Source organism: Hemicordylus capensis, chromosome 5 (genome assembly GCF_027244095.1).
Source record: "Hemicordylus capensis ecotype Gifberg chromosome 5, rHemCap1.1.pri, whole genome shotgun sequence".
In the NCBI taxonomy this organism is placed as follows: domain Eukaryota; kingdom Metazoa; phylum Chordata; class Lepidosauria; order Squamata; family Cordylidae; genus Hemicordylus; species Hemicordylus capensis.
In genome coordinates this window covers 149,454,385-149,475,354 of record NC_069661.1, presented here as the reverse complement: position 1 = coordinate 149,475,354, position 20,970 = coordinate 149,454,385, and the positions used below count along the sequence as shown (strand labels likewise).

General features: G+C 41.3%; 1 protein-coding gene across 7 annotated transcripts in view; it reads right to left on the bottom strand.

Annotated features, from left to right (window-relative positions):
* The window catches only part of GSAP (gamma-secretase activating protein), a 65,920-nt gene that overhangs the window by 1,288 nt on the left and 43,662 nt on the right, over window positions 1-20,970 (bottom strand). For 5 of the 7 annotated variants that reach the window (XM_053251317.1, XM_053251314.1, XM_053251319.1 and 2 more), the window contains 7 exons: window positions 20,180-20,275; window positions 17,257-17,327; window positions 12,697-12,791; window positions 10,799-10,918; window positions 6,859-6,920; window positions 1,615-1,719; window positions 1,224-1,317 (listed from right to left, as the gene is read on the bottom strand). In XM_053251317.1, coding sequence (XP_053107292.1) covers window positions 1,224-1,317; window positions 1,615-1,719; window positions 6,859-6,920; window positions 10,799-10,918; window positions 12,697-12,791; window positions 17,257-17,327; window positions 20,180-20,275 — 643 coding nt within the window. Of the gene's footprint in view, window positions 1-1,223; window positions 1,318-1,614; window positions 1,720-6,858; window positions 6,921-9,233; window positions 9,390-10,798; window positions 10,919-12,696; window positions 12,792-17,256; window positions 17,328-20,179; window positions 20,276-20,970 lie in introns of those variants that run through there. The other 2 variants (XM_053251315.1, XR_008307551.1) reach the window with 2 other exon arrangements.

Here is a 20,970-nt window from a genome sequence, read left to right as displayed (position 1 = left end):
GTGGCATGGATGCTATCAGCCTGTGGCACTGATGAGGTATTATGGAAGACCAGGATGCTTCATTAGCGGCCTTCAGCAATTCTGCATTGTTTGGTCTCATGTCTCTCATCCTTCTCTTGGCAATGCCCCATAGATTCTCTATGGGGTCAGGTCAGGCGAGTTTGCTGGCCAGTCAAGCACAGTATACTGTATACTTTTCAGAGGTCCGATATTATTCTTTTCTTCAATCCTTGTCTTATTGGTTCCATGTAATATTCTAATTTTCTGAGATTGTGGATTTGGGGTTTTCATGAGCTGTACGCCATGATCATCACAATTATAACAAATTAAGGCTTGACTTATCTCGCTTTGCATGTAATGCGTCTGTCTCATATATCAGTTTCACCTTTTAATTTGCATTACTGAAATTAATGGACTTTTGCACGATATTCTAATTTTCTGAGTTTCACCTGTAGTTAGCTGTGAACTTGGGTTATCTGATGCACTACCACCAGCTACTGTTGGCAAAACCAATACAGATCAAGAGAGTGCATTTTTTGGCTTTTTCCTTATGTGTTCTTGGTGCCCTATTGATAGAATAATTTGTCTAAGAATACTTTGAAAGGGAAGGTTCACATTTCACTCTACTGCTGCTATCATAACAGATACAAATGAAGGTGGTGCAGATGGGGAGATCAGCTCTTCTACAACTATCAAGAAGATTCCAAATCTAATAGGAAAATAGAAGATGTAGCAGTCCAGCCCACCTAAAGAAATCATGGCTGCTGAAAGTCACTTCCCCGTGGTGTGGCCCGTGTCATGTCAGTACTGTACAGAAGCACAGATTGTGTGCATCAAACAGATCATATGACTACTTCCCACAGCAATATGCCATTGGAGTGAGAGCTTCTACATGTATTTACATGAGTTCTTACATGCTCCACAGTGTGATGCAGAGCTAGGCACTGAGGAAGCAGCTTTTTAATGGCTACCATGCTTCACCTGTAATAGTGATAATATATTAGTGCTGCATGAGTGCACTGCATATTTTACAAGCATTCCACAAGAGTTTTGGCACTAAGTAGTGTTAAAGCATCCCCTGACCCCCACTGGAGTGAAGATCGGGAGTTAGGCTTAACCCTACAGCCCTGATAATCTTCTGTTCCAATTAGGGCCCTATACAACCTCCAGGGGAGTGTTTTTAAATGAACAAATAAAAAATCAGAGTATAGGAGATTAGTTACCTTGATGCTCCGCCTCTGCCAGCATATTGACTAAATAGCGGAGTGGAAGAAACTCAGTTTCGGCTGATAATCTGTCCATTACTCTTAATTTATGCTGTGAAGGAAAATATATTTTAAACTCTAGTGTTGTGTTTTAAGTACTGAATAACAAACTACAATAGCATGCAAGCCTCAATTTGTTCAGATCACCTTATTCACTGTGAGCCAGCTCTCTCCTTCCATGTTCCTGCATCTCTGAGAACCACATTCTTATTTATCCAGACTTTTTCATCTGGATGCTCCAGTGCTATTCAAACAAATGTGGGCTTGCACGTTTAGCTATTTTGCAAAGATTGACTACACCTGAAGTCTGATCACATTCTGAGATTCAGTTCCACAGTCAAGCTCTTACCTTTTTGTTCCTGAGCTTCTCAAGCAAGAGTTTAACATAGTTCCTTGCGGTATTGTTGGAGCTGGCAGAATGATTCCACTGCTGACCAACCTTGTGACCAATTGCCTGTATGACAAATATAATATAATATAATGCTGGATCTCCAAAAGAGAGAGAAGTGTAGCAAATATAGGATCGATACTGGATCTGTTGCTTTGGGGATTATGATCAAAGTGGTGTGCTAAAATGAGCTATAGGGGAATAAACAACAGCTGCAGTTATAGGATGTATATGCTTGATCTCCACTGCCAATTATGGTAGATGGAGCTCTTTTAGCAAAATGAGGTACTTTCTTCTTTCATAGCCAGAACCCTGGATACACAGTGTAGCTGCCTTACTCAACAGCATCTTTCAGACTCCAAAATTCTTCAGTTCATGACCAAAGGGTTAGCTGCAGCTCAGTAGAAGTTTTAAAATGGTCTGCTAGTATAGCTCATCAAACTCCACCCACTCAGCTTACCAAAACCTGTCCTGCTGCAGGCCAGGTACTTCTATTCTTGTTGCCCATTATATGACTTCTTCTCTAGTCTTGTTGCTAATGAAAGCATCAGGAAAGTCTCTTACTAACTGTAGTAAGGATAAAGGTAAAGTCTGCCATTGAGTCGGTGTTGACTCCTGGCAACCACAGACGCTGTGGTTGTCTTTGGCAGAATACAGAAAGGGGTTTACCATTGCCATCTCCCACGCAGTATGAAATGATGCCTTTCAGCATCTTTCCTATATCACTGCTGCCTGATATAGGTGTTTCCCACAGTCTGGGAAGCGTGAGGATTCGAACCAGCAACCTCTGGCCTGCTAGTCAAGTCATTTCCAGCTGCGCCATTAGGTGGCGACAGGACTAAAGAAAAATGGACAAAAGGTTAATTTTATTAATGAACTACATACAGTGAAAGAACCAAAACATTGATTCTGGCTCCAAATCTAAATTAAGATGTAACCAAGTTTGGATCCCAAAGCATGAAATGACTGAAGATCCAACACTGCATAAATATCATTCAGTTGACTCCCTCAACTCACTAGAACAAAATGTAGTTAAACAGAGACTACTTTGTTTTCACTGCGGACAAATAAAGAACCTCTTTCTGTAAGAAAGTTTAACTGGTGCCTCTTGTTTCCTGAAATAGACATGGCAGCCTATTAAAAAGAATGCAAGACAGAGAAGCAAGTTTAGCAGGGTCATGTAGACCATTTGCAACAGAGAAGTCTAGAGTTTACGCTAGCTACCTGCCATGCAAAATAAATTCACTCAGAAAAGGGGCCAGAGTGCATTAGTATGCTGTGCTCCATTAACCCTGGGCTAGAAAGTAATGAACACAAACCTATTTCTCAGCTACAGAAGTATGATCCGTATACTAGTTTGGATAGACACACACACTAACTGTGCCAAAAACCATCAAGGAGAGTTCTGTGGTTATGCTCCTGACAGTATCATCATTTTTTAATTTCTGTAATACTCCCAACAGCATTTGAAGTGTGTGGAGTCCTTGGAATTGCTATATAGCATTATAACTTCTGGGTCATCTCAGGGAGGTGGGATTAGGTTTATAGTGGTTCCATTCCCACCTCTCTGGCAGATTCCAGATGGTGTCTCTTGGAGACTGCTGCTCTGCCAAGTGAGAATTTAACGATGGAGTTCCATAAGGCTCTATACCAGGGATTCTCAAACTTGGGTCCTCAGGTGTTATTGGACTTCAACTCCCATAATCCCCAGCCTCAGTGGCCTTTGGTTGGGGATTATGGGAGTTGAAGTCCAATAACACCTGAGGACCCAAGTTGGAGAATCACTGCTCTATACTCTCCAATGCTCTATAACATCTACATGAAATAACTAGGAGAGATCATCAGGAGGTTTTGTGCAGGTAGTTATCAATATGCTGACAACACCCAGATCTATTTCTCCATATCAACCTCATCAGGAAATGGCACAGCTTCCCTAACTTCTCTCTGGAGGTGGTAATGGGCTAAATGGATGGGGGCTAAAAAACTGGACGTTGAACCTGTGAAGACACAGATATTGACTGGGGTGTGTGTGTGTGTCGGGACCCAAGAGATGGTTTAGACTTGTTCTGAATGGAGTTCAACTCCCCCTAAAAGATCAGATATGTAGCTTGGGAATGCTCCTGGATCACTCTGGTTTCTCAGATTGAGGCAGAGGCCTGGAGTGCTTTTTATCAGCTTCATCAACATTCATTTATGGAGGCAATGTCCTTATAAGTGGTGCGTATGCTAGTAACCTCCAGGTTCAACTACTGTAATGTGCTCTATGTGGGGCTGCCTTTGTACATAATCCAGATACTACAATTGATTCAGAATGTGGCAGCCAGACTGGTCTCTGGGACATCCCTAAGGAACCATATAACACTGATTTTAAAAGATCTGCACTGACTGCCAATATGTTTCTGAGCAAAATACAAAGTGCTATTACCTATGAAGCCCTCAGTGACTTGGGCTCAGGGTATTTAAGAAAGTGCCCTTCTTTGTCACAAACCCTCCTGCCTATTAAGAGGACCATCTGGAGGGGTCCAGTTATGGTTGCCACTGGCTCATTTGATGGCGACTCAGGACTGGGCCTTCTCTGTGACTGCCGCGGGGCTTTATCAAAATAAGAGCAACTTATCCCTGTCAAAATAAGAGCATCTCCATCTCTGATTGCTTTTAGGAAGACCCTCAAGACACACCTGTTTCCCCAGGCCTTTAACTGGAATTCATTTCAAACTGGCTGTTCTCATCCTATGAAACTGCTTTAACTTCTTTAGTCTGTGAAATTGTTCTTACTTACTTATTTGTTGTGTTTTAAAGTGCGTACTCCACTGGGAGACACACATACCAGGTGGTATATATATAAATAAATAACACAGCTGATAATACAGCCACCTTCCCCCTCAGGGAGCACAAGACAACCCACAGGGCCTTACACATCAAATTAAACCCAGAAAGCAGCCTGAGCCATCAAAAATGTAAAACCAGAGCCAAGAGGTTTCCTAGTGATAATACCTTGTTTAGTCTTTGGAGTGGAAGGAGAAGCACATGCAAGTTTTGTTTAGATTTCTTCCCAATTAGAGAAGGTGAAATGTTTTATTCTGTCTGTGGGAGAAACTCCAGCTCCCTGGGGAACAAAAGATAAGCAGCTTGGGAAGCTAAGCTTCTCACCAAGTTCTTAAGAATAGTATCAGCAAAAACCATCTCCTCCTAAACTGAATGGGGTAAACATCCCATCAGGCTCTGAACACACTGCAAAACATTCATTTAAGGTCCCCGTTTATAACACAGACTCTAGATTATGGGTAGACAGTTGGAGGCCTTAATACAGTCCCCAGACTTTCCATCTGGCTCCCCAAGCATCACACCCAGTTTCAAAGACTCCTCCTATCGTCCACTTTCTCATGCACAAGCAAAGCTTCTTCACTCCAAGAAACAGTAGATGCTCTGTTAGTTCTCTCCTTTATGCATGTGAGAAACTCACTCCTGTGTGTCATGCATGGAACAAGCAAATGAGTTGCATATGAATGGGAGACTAGAAGTGTGAGCACTGTAAGATATTCCCCTTTGGGGATGGAGCTGCTCTGGGAAGAGCAGAAGGTTTCAAGTTCCATCCCTGGCTTCTCCAATATAGGACAAGATTTTTTATTTTATTTTTTAATAGGACAAGATTTTTTTATCGAACCAACAAATTACCAAAGCATACAGTACGTTGCCAAAGCACAATTACCGTATATACAAAGTGGTTGTTTGTACATGATATATCTACAAAGATTTACACACAAGGATTTGGAAACCCACAAGGTTATGAAGTACATGCAGGCAGTACTGTAACTCGGGCGTGGGGGATTTCAAGGCACATCAGGTAATGGGGGGGGGTTATGTCCGACGTCCATTTCCACAATTTGTCCCATTGCTGTTTAGAAGAGATACTCTTGTCTTTTTGCACATAACCATACAAACTTTTCCAGAAGAGATTTACTGTCTCATCTGCGTGAACCTCTTGGTCACATCTTCCCTCCCTATTCCTATGCAGGAGCATTGCATAAATGACATACAGGACATACAGGTAACCCGATTACGAGGAGGGGAACATTCCAATTCCCTAGTATGAGGGCACCCGTTCCGTCCCGTTTCCTTGAAGGTTTCTTTCTGGGACCTCGAAAGGAGGTTCTATCGCTCAAACCCGATGTTAGTTCTTCCCTCAAATATAGAGCTGAGAGAAATTCCTGCCTGCAACCTTGCAGAAGTCGCTGCCAGTCTGTGAAGACAATACTGAGCTAGATGGACCTATGGTCTGACTCAGTACATGGCAGCTTCCTATATTCCTAGTGGGGTGATATACATTTGAAAAGCATGGACTTTTGGCTGAGGCACACAATAAAGGTGAGGGCTCTGCCAAAGCCTCTATTGCTATTTACAGAGGGGTGGGGTGGGGTGTTAAACAGCCATTATCCTGGGCCTCACTACTTCCCTGCAGGAGTGAATCGGGACAGAATCAATGTTGCTTTCTCTTCAGCTGTCACTCAGTTCAAATAACTAAAAGTTAGTTGCTAGCCAGGATTCTAGTTTTCTCACTACACCTTATTTATTTATTATTTCTCTGTGTAAACAGCCCTGAGCCATTTTTGGAAGGGCGGTATAGAAATCTAATAAATCATCATCATCATCATCAGTCAATATGGCTCCTACGCAGTGATGATGTGAATAAGGGCATTTTCAATAAACATAGAAAGCCATTCAACTATTATTTCCCACAACACCCTATTAGAGTAGTAGATCAATAAAGTGGGGAGAATATAAACACTGGACAATGATTTCTTCTATTAGGTTAAAGAGAAAGGCTAACTAAGTTTAAAAAGAGCTATCCTAGGCACTTGCTAGGCAGCAAATCCCAGAGTCCAGTCATAAACTGGGACTTTAAAATAAAAGCCCAAATGGGACCTACTTCTGAGTAAGCAGGTTTTTAAACTCAAGATGTTAGAGTTATTGGAACATGAAGCATCATGAATGGCTCTTCATCCCACCCTCAACACCATTCTCTGGTTGTACTTTCATTGTCTGGGATGTATGTGGGGTTCATATGCCTTGTATTTCTTGTCTCTGACCCCTCATAAGTCCAGTTTCTAGAAGCTGTGTAGGTTTTTGAGGAGAATAAAATTAAAATTAAAAAAGGAAGAAAGGCATCGGTTGACATTTTGCAGCAAATATGTTCACGACCATTACCTTAGGAAGCCTTGTGAGGACACTCAGTTTTAGCTTTGTATTCTTTTCAGTGTCATCCAGCTCTAAAAAGACAGAAAATGTACTGACTACAAGAATCACTGTTGATCCTCATTCACCTTATCAAAGTACTCCAATTACTTTAGCAGATCTTAGTTTCCCTTATGCTGGAGTCCCACACATTCTAGGTTCCATCACAAACATATCTCTTATCAGTTTAATGCCAACAGCCAGCCATTGTTGTCGTAATAAATCCAAATATACAAGACAACACTCTAGATGACTTCACAGATACAACAGCAAGGGTAGTAACCCTAGGCCCAAGCAAAAAAGGCATTGGTGTATGGCAGGCCTGCTCAACTTAGGCCCCCCAGCTGTTTTTGGACTACAACTCCCATAATTCTCAGCCACAGCAGCCAATAGCCAGGGATTATGGGAACTGTAGGCCAACATCTGCAGGAGGGCCGAAGTTGAGTAGGCCTGGTATATGGGAACCTCTGGCAATGGCATATGTCTCACCCCACCAACTTTGCCTTAGGATTGTCTTTTTGTGGCAGAATTCATGGGCTCTTAAAAGTGGTGTGCCCTGAGGAAATTCAACCAATGAAATTTTCCTCACCACAGTATGAGTGCAAGGTAACGTTTTTGTGTTATGGCCATTCATACAGCTGTTAAGAGACAGGAATCTTTCCAGCAAAGAGCGGGGCATGCTTTTCATGCTTAAGTGCACAATTATCCATCAATCTCAGTTTGTCCTTTTCCTAAAATCTTCTGCAGTGCAGGTGGGGGGGTGGGGGGACAGGACTGTGCAGTGAGACATCAATGGGAGATTCCCAGCTCAAGATCACTGCAAGCCCCCTTATTTGGCTGGAATATTACTCTACTGCACATTTTAAATTCATAAATAGCTCTTCAGCCCCAAGGCAATCAAAAGCAGCATACACTCACATCAAAAATACAAAAACACAGCTATCTGCATAAAAGGGGGTGGGGAGCAATAAACACAAGACAGCGTCAGCAAGAAGGCCATAAAAATCACCTTGGAGAGATACATTATAGCCCAAATAAAACTACATTAAAAGCCCACTAAAAGGTCTTTACTAGCCAATTAAGAGATGTTTTCCTACGTTACAGGATGGGCTAGCTTAGGTCTGCAGGTACAGTAGAATCACAAAAGAGTAGTGAAGACATTTTGCCATTTTTCAGATTTGTAATTAGTATGACTATACAAAGTGTTCTACTCCATAATCAAATTAATGGCAAATATCCAAAATGGCAAAAGGTTCTTGCTGAATACACGTCTTCTACCTGAACAGTAATAATAGTCAGCTAATCGTCATCAGCATCTTTCATTTTGCAGCAAGACAATAAGAGCAACGCTTCAAAGTAAATGAACTATGCAATTATATATGTATATGTAAATGTTTATAGTGGTCCATATGAGGCAGTTTCCAGATTCTGTAACTGAAGGCCCCAATCCTAAGCACATTTACTTGGATGCATCCAATGACCTTTAATGCAAATTTGTTTCCAAATAAGAGTGCTTAGAATGATAACATAAATTTTCTCAAATATATTTGGAGTTATAGCATTACTGAATTTTTTTTTTTAAAGGTTGTGCCCAAACTAGAGACAGATGATTCCTGAGAGTGTGGATCTTTTCTGTGGTGGTAACTCTGAACTACTCTGCCCAGAGACACCAGGTCAACACAATTTTATTATTTTGTGTTTTTAATAAGTTAGCTCTGCTATTCTTACTTCAGTTACTATTAGTAAATTATGTTGTTATTTTAGTCTATTGTTCATCAGTAGTAGTTTTTAACTACCTTTTAAAACTGAAAGGCAAAGTATACCAGATTGCATTTATTTATCCAAGCTATAATTTTAGCTATTCCTTCACTAAATCAAGAGGGCCTTTGCCATTGACACTAAATGGAATGCAAAGCCAGAGCTCACCATCATAATACTGGTTCATTAATTTATATTTATATACTGCTTTTACACCAAAAAGGGTCTTCAAGTAGCTCACAAGAAAATAATAAAAATAGCATTTAAAAATTCCAATAACCTCCCAGTTAAAACTCCAGTTTGGTCACCTTCATTATAAGGAAACTGTTCTTTAAGCATTGGCATGGACCCAGAACTTTTGCTTGTTTTATTTGATGCATGTATGCAGTTTTTCAGTCAGTTCTCTAAAAACTGTTTACACAAAGACTTAACAACAACAACAACAACCACATTATGTAAACCACTTTGGGAGGCCTGGCCAGAAAAGCAGAATATGAGTCCCACAAAACAAACAATGTTCCAGCCTAAAGAGGACATCATGCAGCCTAATGAAAGCTTGCTTTCATGTTACCAAAGACAATTATACTTACATCCTAATGGGAAGATCTGTAATCTCTAGAGCAGGGATGGTCAACCTGAAGCTCGCTGGCTTTTGTTGGACTATCAATCATCCCCAGCCACAATGTATGGCAAGTGGAATCAACTGGTTCAAGCACAGTAAGTTGCATCCCAAGAATCCTAAATTTCTTAAGTTTCATTGACGAGAAAAGGTCTAACTTGTCCCATTAATTTCAATGATGCTTAGTTATGACTCATTTCATTCATGCATACATCTTACAAACATTACCAAAATTATTGTAGACTACCCACTTTCAGATTATACTACTGTTTACAGAAAATATGAAGTGTTCTACCTTTTCTACCTTCTTACACCTGAGCAAATTCCATTATTGTGGACACGTCTCCCATAGTTTATAAACTCAGTGGCTGTTATCCTGGCTAGTGAAGTATATGTGCAAGGAGGAGCTGGAGGAATATGCAAGGGGCCCCCATGCAAACCACTCCCACAATCTCCCTGTGCACATGGAGTCAGAGTTCAGAGTGCCCTGTGCTCTGATCAGCAATATTAGTCAAGTGTTAGGAAGTCCTTGTAAAGAAATAAGTAACACTCAGAGACTAACTGAAAGATCATAAGATGCTTTGATGTGCTTTTGTGGGCAACAACCCATTTCGTAAGATGCTGGGTTGGTACTGGAGACACAACAAAACGGGCAGTTGAAATCAGAGCACAGACATTTCTTGTCACATATAAATACTGTATTTGATGTTGTTAAGTCCTGTCCCTTTAAGAATCTTTGAAAGCTGCCCTGCTCTGATTTCAACTGCCCATTTTACTAGGTTTCTCCAGTACCAACCCAGCATTTGACAAAGTAGACTGTCACCCACAAAAACACATGCAACATTAAAAGCATCTTATGATATTTTCAGTTAGTCTCTGTTACTTATTTCTTTACATGATTTTAATGGTTTTTTAAAATCGTGATTGTTCCCGCTCAGATTCTGAGCACCATCTATACTGGAAAGTGATGAAGGAAAATTCCACTGTCTACTTTCACCTAGTTGTGTAACCTACGTAAGTCCTAAAAGTCACCAGTTTCTGCACCCTGCTGCTACAGGGCCCCTTTTCTTGGAAACAATAGTCTGCCCTGCTTGAGTAGCAATAGACACCTGTTGACCACAGCTTGCCCTGCCCTGACTAGGCATAAGCTAAAGCTGATTGGTGCATTCTTGCTGGTTTCTGCCCTGTAATTGGTTCACCTTGTCTACCAATAGCTAAGCTTTATTCTGCTTGGACTAGTATGATTGGTGTATACCATGAAACTTTGGCCTCTGATAGGCTCTGTACTCAATCCTATAGCCTGTATGTAAACAGTATAAGAGACTCTTGCCCAAAGCCTGAGTGTGTGCTCTTGGAAGAGAGAAACCTGGCATGCTGTGATCAACAAAGCTTGAACCTGATGGATGGTGAGGGCCTCTGCTCATTAAATGAATCCAGAATTTCTTCATCAAATGACAGGATGGATATAAATTTTAGAACAAGTACAAATAGCTGCTGCCAGCTAATACGTTGTCTGGTAAGTCAACTCCATCTTACCTTTCAAAAGTTTCAAGACACACATATCTGTCAGGTGTAGCACTCCATGGTCAATGTAATGCAGGAATGTGTGTGAAGGGAGACACCGCACTCCCAACCCTATATGCAGAGTACAAAATCCTGCAATGAAAGAAATCTAGTGCTATGAACAGACTGCAACAATTCTCAGCAACAAAAACAAACCACCCTCATCGGAAGCCAATAATAACTTTGTAGTGGTGCAGAATTTAGTCAAATATTTGGGAAAGTAACACTGACCAATTAAAAAAATGCTATAGAAAGCCTGTGGAGTCTTCCTTAATAGAGACTTTACCCAGACTTTCCTCAGAAATATCTGCCTGGGCATTTTCTACACAGGGCTTCTAGTTCGCATCTCCTCTGGAATGGAGGGTGGGCATTCACATATCGGCCAGATTTGCCCCAAAGTCCCTGTGAGCTTTCAGGGAGCACTTCACACGACTGAGATTTTTCATTGTGTGCTAATGTGTAGCCTGATTTAAATGCAGGGTTAACAAAAAAATCTACTTTTTGGATGGGGGTGGGGGCAACTTTCAAACTTGCAGTAAAGCCTGCTGTGTGAAAAACACCCTGAGCAATCTTGCTGTCAGATGTGTCTTACTATCAGAATCTTACACAAGAAGATCAAAATCTTCATTTCAGCACCCCAAGTGGAATACTACAAATTAGGGTGGGTACAGATGTGATCTTAATTGTGGTTATGAAACTGGCTTGTTCACATGATTATTAGAGCAGGAGAAGCTTCCTACCCTATTCTGAGAGCTGTGCATGCTCCTATTTTCTGACGGAGAGTTAAATAGCAGGTTGGAGGCACCAGCACCTGGGTGGGAGGGCTTTCTCTCGAAAACCCTTTGAAACAGTGGCTGCTTAACACACAATTGCAAACAGTGCCTACTCTAATAATAAAGCATGTCAACGAGCCTAATGAGTAGGTTATGAAGTCAGGAGTGAAATCCCCTATCCCACGTAAATTTAAATCTTACATCAGCACAGATAAGAGTCATGATTTTTCCATTTAAATCAGGATCTGAGACCAGTTTTAAACTCTTATGTACTGAAATCAGTACCAGAGAACTTTTATAATCAAGAGGTAAATAGTGTGTAATTCTCTGTAAAATGTTTTACAGTTTTTTATTTTTTAAGTCTCCTTCAGAAAGTATACAGAACATTTACTTGCACAGAAGTCACTGCAACATTCATCTATCGCCACATATCACCAAGAACAGCAGCAAAAATGAAGTTGTTCAGGAATTAACATTGCTGGTCAAACAAAAAGTGAACCTATTTCCCCAGCATGTGGTTATGCAACCAGTCATCATGGTCTCACGACCGACATGATGATTAGCCAAGTTCTCCAGCAAGAACATTTTTAATTGGATTAAAAACCAGGCCAAATCCATTGGGTCCGATTATGAACTCCTTTGGCAAATTATGCAGCACATGAGATATGTATTGGTGTTAAGAAGCACCCAAAGTTGCTTCTTAGAAATCAGTCTGCTGTTAACTATCGCAAGGACGATTACCATTTTCATAGATGGCCCCTCTTTGGGTCACTTGTCCAGCATAAAATTAATATGGAATCTAGTGGCTCAAGAAGCCCAAACAAGCTTCCATTAGATAAATATTAAGAAGATCTCTATGTGAAGTTAAGATGTTAGCATGGACTGATAAATATCTAGTCATCGTAAGTAAAGATTATGACAGAATTGCAAGAGTTTCCATGGTTTTACTTCAATGAAGGGAATGCAAGGACACCCTTTACGTACAGACTCATTGTGGGAATGAACAAATGTGTATTTGGCTTACTTATAAGAAAGGCAGTGCCCACAAAAGTGGAATCAGTGAATGGAACATGGAGTTCCACCTGATACAAGGCTTACCAGGAGGAAGAGGCAAACACATTCCTTTTGCAGCTTGAAGAATCTGACACATGATGCGAAACACAGCAGTCTCATCCGAGCTGCCCTGCTGCCCACTGTATGGAGTGCAAGGACAGCATGTTAGTAAGCAAACCAGCATGATAAGAACATAAGAAAAGCCCTGTTGTATCAGGCCCAAGGGCTATGGAGTCCTGTTTCACACAGTGGCCCACCAGATGTCTCTGGGAAGCCCACCGGCAAGAGTTGACGACATGTCTTCTCTCCTGCTGTTGCTTCCCTGCAACTGGTATTTAGAGGCATCTTGACTCAGAGGCTGGAGATGACCTATAGCCTTCTGACTAGTAGCCCTTGATAGTCCTGCCCTCTGTGAATTTATCTAGACCCCTTTTAAAGCTATCAGGCTGTTTGGCAGTCAACAAATCTGGTGGCAGAGTTGATGCTTCCTTCAACTCCCCTCATAACTCATTTTGGTGCCAAATATATTTATTCTAAACAGACTTCTTGGGACTGTTTAGTCCCAGTTTCATCCCATGAAACCGACTGCCAAGAAGTTTAGGACCAACAAAAAGAAGTACTTTCCCCACACAATGCATAATCAACCAACAGGGATATGCGCAGAACTGGCGGGGGCTGATTCAAAAGCGGGGGACACCTTTAAGGGTGGGGGAGGGTGCCCTTACCACCACCACCCATGTTTCCCCTGGTGCAACTCTCTTAAAAACCAGGGTGGCAGTGTACCTCCCTGTCGCCCCATTCCCTCCTCGGTCGAGAAGTACCACATCATGCGCACGTCAGTGTGACGTGCACACAAATGCATTGGGTACTTCCAGTCACTTCCAGACCAAGGAGGAAATGGGGCAGCAGGGAGGTATGCTGCCGCCCCACCTGACTAGTTTTTAAGAGTGCGCCATCAGGGGAAACGCGGGTGGGAGTGCACCCTCCCCCACCCTTAAAAGGTTTCCCCACCCTGCCTTCGAATTGGTTGAACCAACTGGCTGTCCGAGCCTGTTCAGAGGCCTGTAAAAGGGCCTCCGAACAGGTTTGTGTGCATCCTTATCAACCAATAGGCTAGACCACCTCTAGCCTAAGAGGCAAGATGCCTCTAAATACCAGTTGCAGGAGAGCAGTAGCAAGAGAGAGAGGGCCTGCCCTCAGCTCTTGCCTCTGGGCTCCCCAGAGGCATCTGGTGAGCCACTGTGTGAAACAGGATAATGGACTAGATAGGCCTTGGGCCCTCTTGGAACTGAGCCTCTTGGAACAGAGCCTCCTCGTGAGGAGGAGAAGCTTTGGGTGCTCTCCTACATTATAGAAAGTAACCTTGAACACGATCAGAAGGCTGCTCTAGAACCTAACATGCTGTCTTGGCATAAGCAGAAAACATGTTTATTACCAATATGCAATTCCATATCTGCCCTTGAGTTACCACAGCAGGGGTAGGCAACATTGCTAACCTGGTAAATGAGCAAAGAGGCACTTTTTAAAAGGGGTGGTTTTATTTATTTAGTCGGGGGAGACCAACTGGCCCTATCCATCCCCAGCACAGGAACACTCCAGTGGCTTCTGTTGCTGGTGTCTATCTTATGTTTCTTTTTTAGATTGTGAGACCTTTGGAGACAGGAAGTCTTTTTATTTATATCTATGTAAACCACTTCAGGAACTTTCGAAAAGTGGTATATAAATATTCATTGTATTTGTAATATTGGCTCTCAAGCTGTTTAGCTACAACACCCATCATCCCCAACAATATTGTGACTGAGGATGAACTCCTCAGCCACACTATATAAGTTATTGTGCAAAATGTCGTTCCATATATTGGGTTCTGATAAGGTACAACCTGAATCAGTTTAGCAATCCACCAGTTCACCAAGGATAAAAGGAAAATGCAAGTATTATAGGGGTTAACAGTTCTGGACACAGAATTATGTTTTTCCACAAACTGTTATTAGTATGATGCCACTGCTACATTTATTTTAAAAACACTGTGCTAAACAACTTCTCAAAATGCCTTTGAGCATACTTATAGGTCATATGTAGCCATATAGTGGAAATCTACATTGAGGTATTGAAGTTCAATGCTTAAGATTCAAAACATTTGACAGAAACTAACTGGAGAACTAGTAACCCTGGAATGTCTTAAAATCAAGTCACATCAGTAAATCTTTTATCATAGCACCTTTCTGTAGCAGATTAAAGCCTTTGTCTCAGAACAAGCTCATGTAAGGGAAAGAAAATGCTGAATCATTCCTGTTGAGCTACCTGGCTAGGCTTCTCCTAAAACTATTCTGTAATTATCAGTAGGTTCAAAATGCTGCCACTAAACACCCTAAAACTTGCAGAGAACCAGGCCAGTGGATGAGTGCAGTAATCCAAGGTCCCTCTCTGTAACTGGGTATTGGGCAAATCCAATAAAACCTTCCACTTGTAAGCCTACACAGGATGAGAAAATGGATAGCTGCTGGATGTCTGAGAATGTGTTTGCACCAGAGAAAATCCCCCTTTGCCTCCCCTCTTTCCTGAGTTAAAAACCAACTCTGAGAGGCTTGTAAAAAGAAAAGACTAAAAAAAAGAGCAATTTTATTCAATTACTGCAGACTGCTTCCATCTGAGGCTTTCTAACTTAATTAGATACTGTTAAGAATACTTAGTAGATTACAAGAACAGATTGTTTTAGGCATGTTTAAATGTTTATCTAACCCTATCCTAGATAGGATAGGCATAGGCTAGTTTTTCTTATTTCAATTATGTTTCAGGTAAACTATAATAAAACAGTATTAGGAATATGTAAGACATACAAACCAAAGAAATATAAATTCTAATGCAAAGTCTGGCTAAACAAACCTTTCCCTGGATTAAACTTCCCTTTTCCCATGAACTGAGCAAACTCCGAATGAGAATTCAAGCTTCCTGCCCTCCTGTCTTTCAAGGATCTGCAGATTTATTTTCCTGTAGCCAAACTCCATGACCACATGTCCTGCTGGGCACCTCCAGTCTAATTCTTATAACAAAGAACTCTCTTCTTCCAGGCAACAGCTCTCTAGGTCCCACCCACTGGGTGTGCCAATTGGCTGAACCCTGGAGTTCATCAGCATGTCAGTCAAGACAAGGATCACTTCTGGTTAACTCTTTAGAGGGAGGGCAGTTGGATCACTACACCTTCTGACTGGCATTTAGGGTAATTATTTGGAGGCAGAACTACACAAGGGGTTATTTAAAATACCTTCCAAACCAAGAATAATACATGGGCAGGTGGGTTGAGAAAAAGCTCAGGTTCTGTTGTCTGGGTCATTACTAAAGTTTAGATATATTATTATACTACCCCTCTTGTTTTAAGATATCCAAATACTTCTGACGAGTTTTACATAAAATTTCTTTCTTTCTGACATTCCCACTGATGTTTCGCAGTAGCCGGCTTTCATACAGTTGCAATTAAGATAAGCATAAGTGTTAGAAATGGTTAATTTAGGTTTCTGGGGTGTGTGTATATAATATATATGTATTCTTATATATCTGTATTAATATCTACTCTTAAGTTTCTTTTCATCTGGGTCTCAATTGAGGTCTGTTTAGCTGATCAAAGATTGTAATAAACTGTACTGAGAGACATTACAGAAGTGGCAAACACACTTGCTACCACCATGTGTACATGTGCTAGGAGAGCAGTGGTGAACCCCAGAACTCTGGTGCATACAGTCATGTGGTACATATTGTTCGACATACACATTTCCTGTTTACACCATGGTCAAAGAGTTACTTTAAGCACACCAGAAGGCCTGAAGACGCCTGTCAGGAGTTTTTATATTTTTTATTTAAATGGCAGACCCTACCATGCAGTGTTCCTTCTAAAAGGGATTCCCAGATGTTGTTGACTACAACTCCCATAATGCCCAAGCAAAAGCCATTGCAGCTGGGGATTCTGGGAGTTATAGTCAACAACATCTGGGAATCCCTGATAGAGGGAACACTGCTTCCATGCCATATCATTAACTGATTTGAGAAGCAGATTTCTGCACTGATTAAGAAGCTAGACTAAGAGACCACAAAAACCAATTCTAAATTCTATGAAATCCCCCAATTCCAAAAGAAGATCACTATATGGCATGGACAGCTGATGTTAAACAAAACAAAAAACACTCAAGAGAGGGAGAGAGAGAGGTTGGTTTCCTTTGGATTCCAGCCATTATGTCTTAGGTATACATGTAAGATGATGTACGAGTCTTCCAAAAATGTAATGTGTGAATGGCAAAAGGAGTTGCAAAGTTTGTTGTTGCATTTTAAAGAGTTTCATAAATAAAGTACATATATTATTGGGCAATGCTGAAGAAATAAAAATGTGCGTAAAGACCATAGGTCATAACATCACATAAGATAAGCATTAAAAGGGCATATGATACAACATTCGTATATAATTAAGAAAAACAGTTCTTCGTATGTGAGCATAGGTACTGTAATTTGATGGCCTCAACAACTGCAAAGGCAAAAGAAAGCATTTTCTGTTATAGTATTGCCTATTTTTTAAAAAAATTAAATATATTGTAGATTAATGGAAAAATAACTGCTTACAATGCGAGGACCCAGGAACTGAGACTATATTTTTTCCAAACACTCTCCATTATCCAGCATATTAGATCCAGCTAAAAATATAAAAGAAATATTCGAATTCTTATGTGGAAGGTTATTAGCTTAACTTTTATTCTCAAACAGTGTGGCAAACACAACACTAACTCACCAATCCACTCAACATAAAATCATGTGACTGTACCACCAAGCCTGAAATACAAGTCCACTTGGAAACTTGGTTTTCCAGAATAGGCAGGTGGCTGCTATGTAAAACAGCTTTCTGGGTACATGCATATTTTAGTCTAGAACCTTTCATATATACAGTTCTACAGTAAAGTGATTCAACAGATGGAGGTCAAAAAGCTCATATTCTATGGGGTTGGATCCAGAGTTCGCTTGTACAAAAAGCCTTCTGTTCACAGAACTAGGGGGTTCCTGATATCCACCAGGAACCCACATCCACATCGATATCCACTTTGTCCACATCCAAAGTCCCCCTGGGCCTCAGAATCAGCATTTAAAGAAGTGCTGGGACTGAGGTGGCCAGGGGGCAGTGGGAAAGCCCCATCCCAGGAGTGGGACTCTGTTGATGCCTGCTGGAATTTAACCCACAGAAAAAGGCTATTTCAAAAAACAGCCACATTTTTCCAAGGCGAAATGATCCTTGACTTTTCCCAAGGTATTTTTTTCACCTGAGCTTCTATGGGTTCACACATGCAAAGTCACAGCTGGATGTCTCTACCCCTTGCAGTTTTCATGCTAGACCATCCCACTATTTTCTGTCCACATCGGGGCACAATGGGGGGGAGCACTGCAGAGGGGGCCCCTTCCACTGAAGTTTAATTGTTTATTTCGAGTGGTATTGTGCACTTTCAGTTTAATGCACTTCTGACATAGTGAACTTCTGCAACATTTCCACCCACCTGCCCACTTCCATGGTGCTTGGAATAGAAGAAACCATGTTCCAATGCAGTTTTCAGTGTCTCCTTGTTAATATATCACTTCCTAGAATCATGCCAATTTGCTCCCTGTCTTCCTAAATGACATGGCTGCTATCCCGTGCACATTTTCCTGGGAGTCCCACGAAGCACCATTGCAATGAGTGTGACACTCTTTAGAACAAACACACATCTATTATGCTGCTAAGACCACCATTTCCTTGTTTGTATTTTTTAATGCTAAATTGCTGCTCCTGTGCTCTTTCAATTACTTGGTGGGAGATTACAGTAAATAGCAGAAATACTGTGTGTTAAAAAAATACGTTTTTTAAAAGGGGGAACACAGAAGTGTGGAAAGAAACAGACCCCTTTGGTCTGGGGCCCAAGCAGCAAAACAAGGAGGTTGCTGCTGCTAGACTCAGCTCTCTTTGCCTCTTCACCCATGTTTTGGCCATAGGCTATAGCGGAGAGTCACTAAAATGCTTATAACTGGTTCTCTTCCTGTCAGAGTAGAATGACAGGATGGCCCTTTTGGGGATGACACATCATACACACTTTGTGCAGATAAGTCCAGGGGTCTGTCTGCATACACACATACACATTAAAGTTTTGAGACTTTTCTGCCATCTAAATACCCGCACAGTCATAGTAGAACTGAAACAATTGCAAAAGCCCTTTGATGTGTGTTTAGAAAGCATCCTTGATTGCAACATTTAATCAAGAGCAGCAACAATCATTTAGAGAGGCAACAGCAGGAGGGGAAGAAGGCTTCTCCTCCTCCCTAAATGCTTAAGAAAAAAAAAAGGCTAGCACAACAGGAATAGAGCAATTGCAAAACATATCAGTAAAAAAAAAATCAAAAGTTTGAGAAGACTAATATCAATCAAACTGGCTTCAGTTAAAAAACTGGGAGGGACCACACAAAAGATGAGAACTGGAAGAAAAAGGTGAGGTGGTGTGGAAGTGAGGAGTGCAGGGGCATACTCATGGGAGTCAAGTCTCCCATACATCACCATGCAGGTAACCACTCTTACAGGTTAACACTATGGTCTGTCTACATCTTCTCTCTAAGACGCAAGTCCACCCCCAATCCCCGCCTTCTGTGGAAAAGTTAGTAAAAATGCATTGAGGAGGGGGGAGGGGGAGATACTGGTGTTTCACAGATTGGCAGGCAGATCATGCAAGGAAATTATGAGGTGTGCAAAATTCCATCTGGACTGCCTAAAAAAATCAGCAGTCATGTTGGAATAAGCCACCATCTAGAAACCCCCCCTGAGTATAATCACCCTACCATTCTTGATGCTTTCACATTCCCACATTCACTCTTACCCCCTGCTAACTTGGCAAAGAGGCACCTTTTAATGTGGTGATTCTCTTTATTTAGCAGGGGGAGAGTAACTGGCCCTGTCCACTCCCAGCACAGTACTTCCAGTGACTGTTGATGGTGTCTATCTTATGCTTCTTTTTAGAATGTGAGCCCTTGGGGGACAGGAACATTTGTTTTTAAAATATCATGGACATAATCCTCCCTTCTGCACGACCCCCATTCATCGCATGGGCTTGCACAGGAACACGTCCTAGAGAGGTTTGTGCCCAAGATGCTTTTCCTTTGAACAAGTACTTTTTAACCTCTTTATCAGCGACACAGATTCCTTAGTTCCACACAAGGCCACACACTGTCCTCTCCCGCCCCCAGGTAAAAGGTAAAGTGTGCCATTGAGTCGATTCCGACTCCTGGCGACCACAGAACCCTATAGTTAGCTTTGGCAGAATACAGGAGGGGTTTATCATTGCCTCCTCCCACACAGTATGAGATAATGCCTTTCAGCATCTCCCTATATTGCTGCTGCCCAATATAGGTGTTTCCAGTAGTCTGGGGAACATACCAGCGGGGATTTGAACCAGCAGCCTCTGGCTTGATAATCAAGTCATTTCCCTGCTGTGCCATTACGTGGCTCTCAATGCATTCATAAAAAATAAAAACCAACCAATTTTGACACATAATCCACAGCTATCTGGTCAATCTTCTTTTTCCCAACATATTGTAGATGTCTTACAAGATGTTCTTTCAACTGTGCAACCATCTATAAAAATAAAATGAAGTTTAAATATGAACAGAGCGGGGAGGGAATGAACATTAATTGTGTCTGCACACCAAATCATTGTCTATGGCAATGTTTTAATAAATAAAATAAATAAATAATAAATATGGCTTTATCAGAAAAAATATAATTAATATTAAGTATCCTGACTATCATTACAAATGACTGGATGTCAAAAAGTCTAAACAGAATACATAATTTGTTAAGTTATTGATCTGGTTTGCACAGTGGGTAAACCATGATTTAATTTCTCAAATGTGCATCAAGTCCATGCTCTTCCTCCTCCCCTTTTATAGCCTGTAAGAAGTCATCCTGACTTCTTAAAAATTATGACTGTACAGCACAAGCAAAATCAGGCATTATAGTTTAACTATCTTACAAGCCAGGATGCGAGACCCAACTTTCAAACTATTTCTTCACATCCTAAGGCCAGTCTAATGTAGTGGTTAGAGTGCTGGACTAGGACCAGGGAGTCCCGAGTTCAAACCCCCATTCAGCCATGGAACTCACTGGGTGACTTTGGGCCAGTCACTTAACTCTCAGCCTAACCTACCTCACAGGGTTGTTGTGAGGATAAAAATAACCATGTATACCACTCTGGGCTCCTTAAAGAGTGGAATATAAATGTAAAAAATATAGAAAATAAAAATAGTCTGTGAGACAGAGTTAAGCTGCAG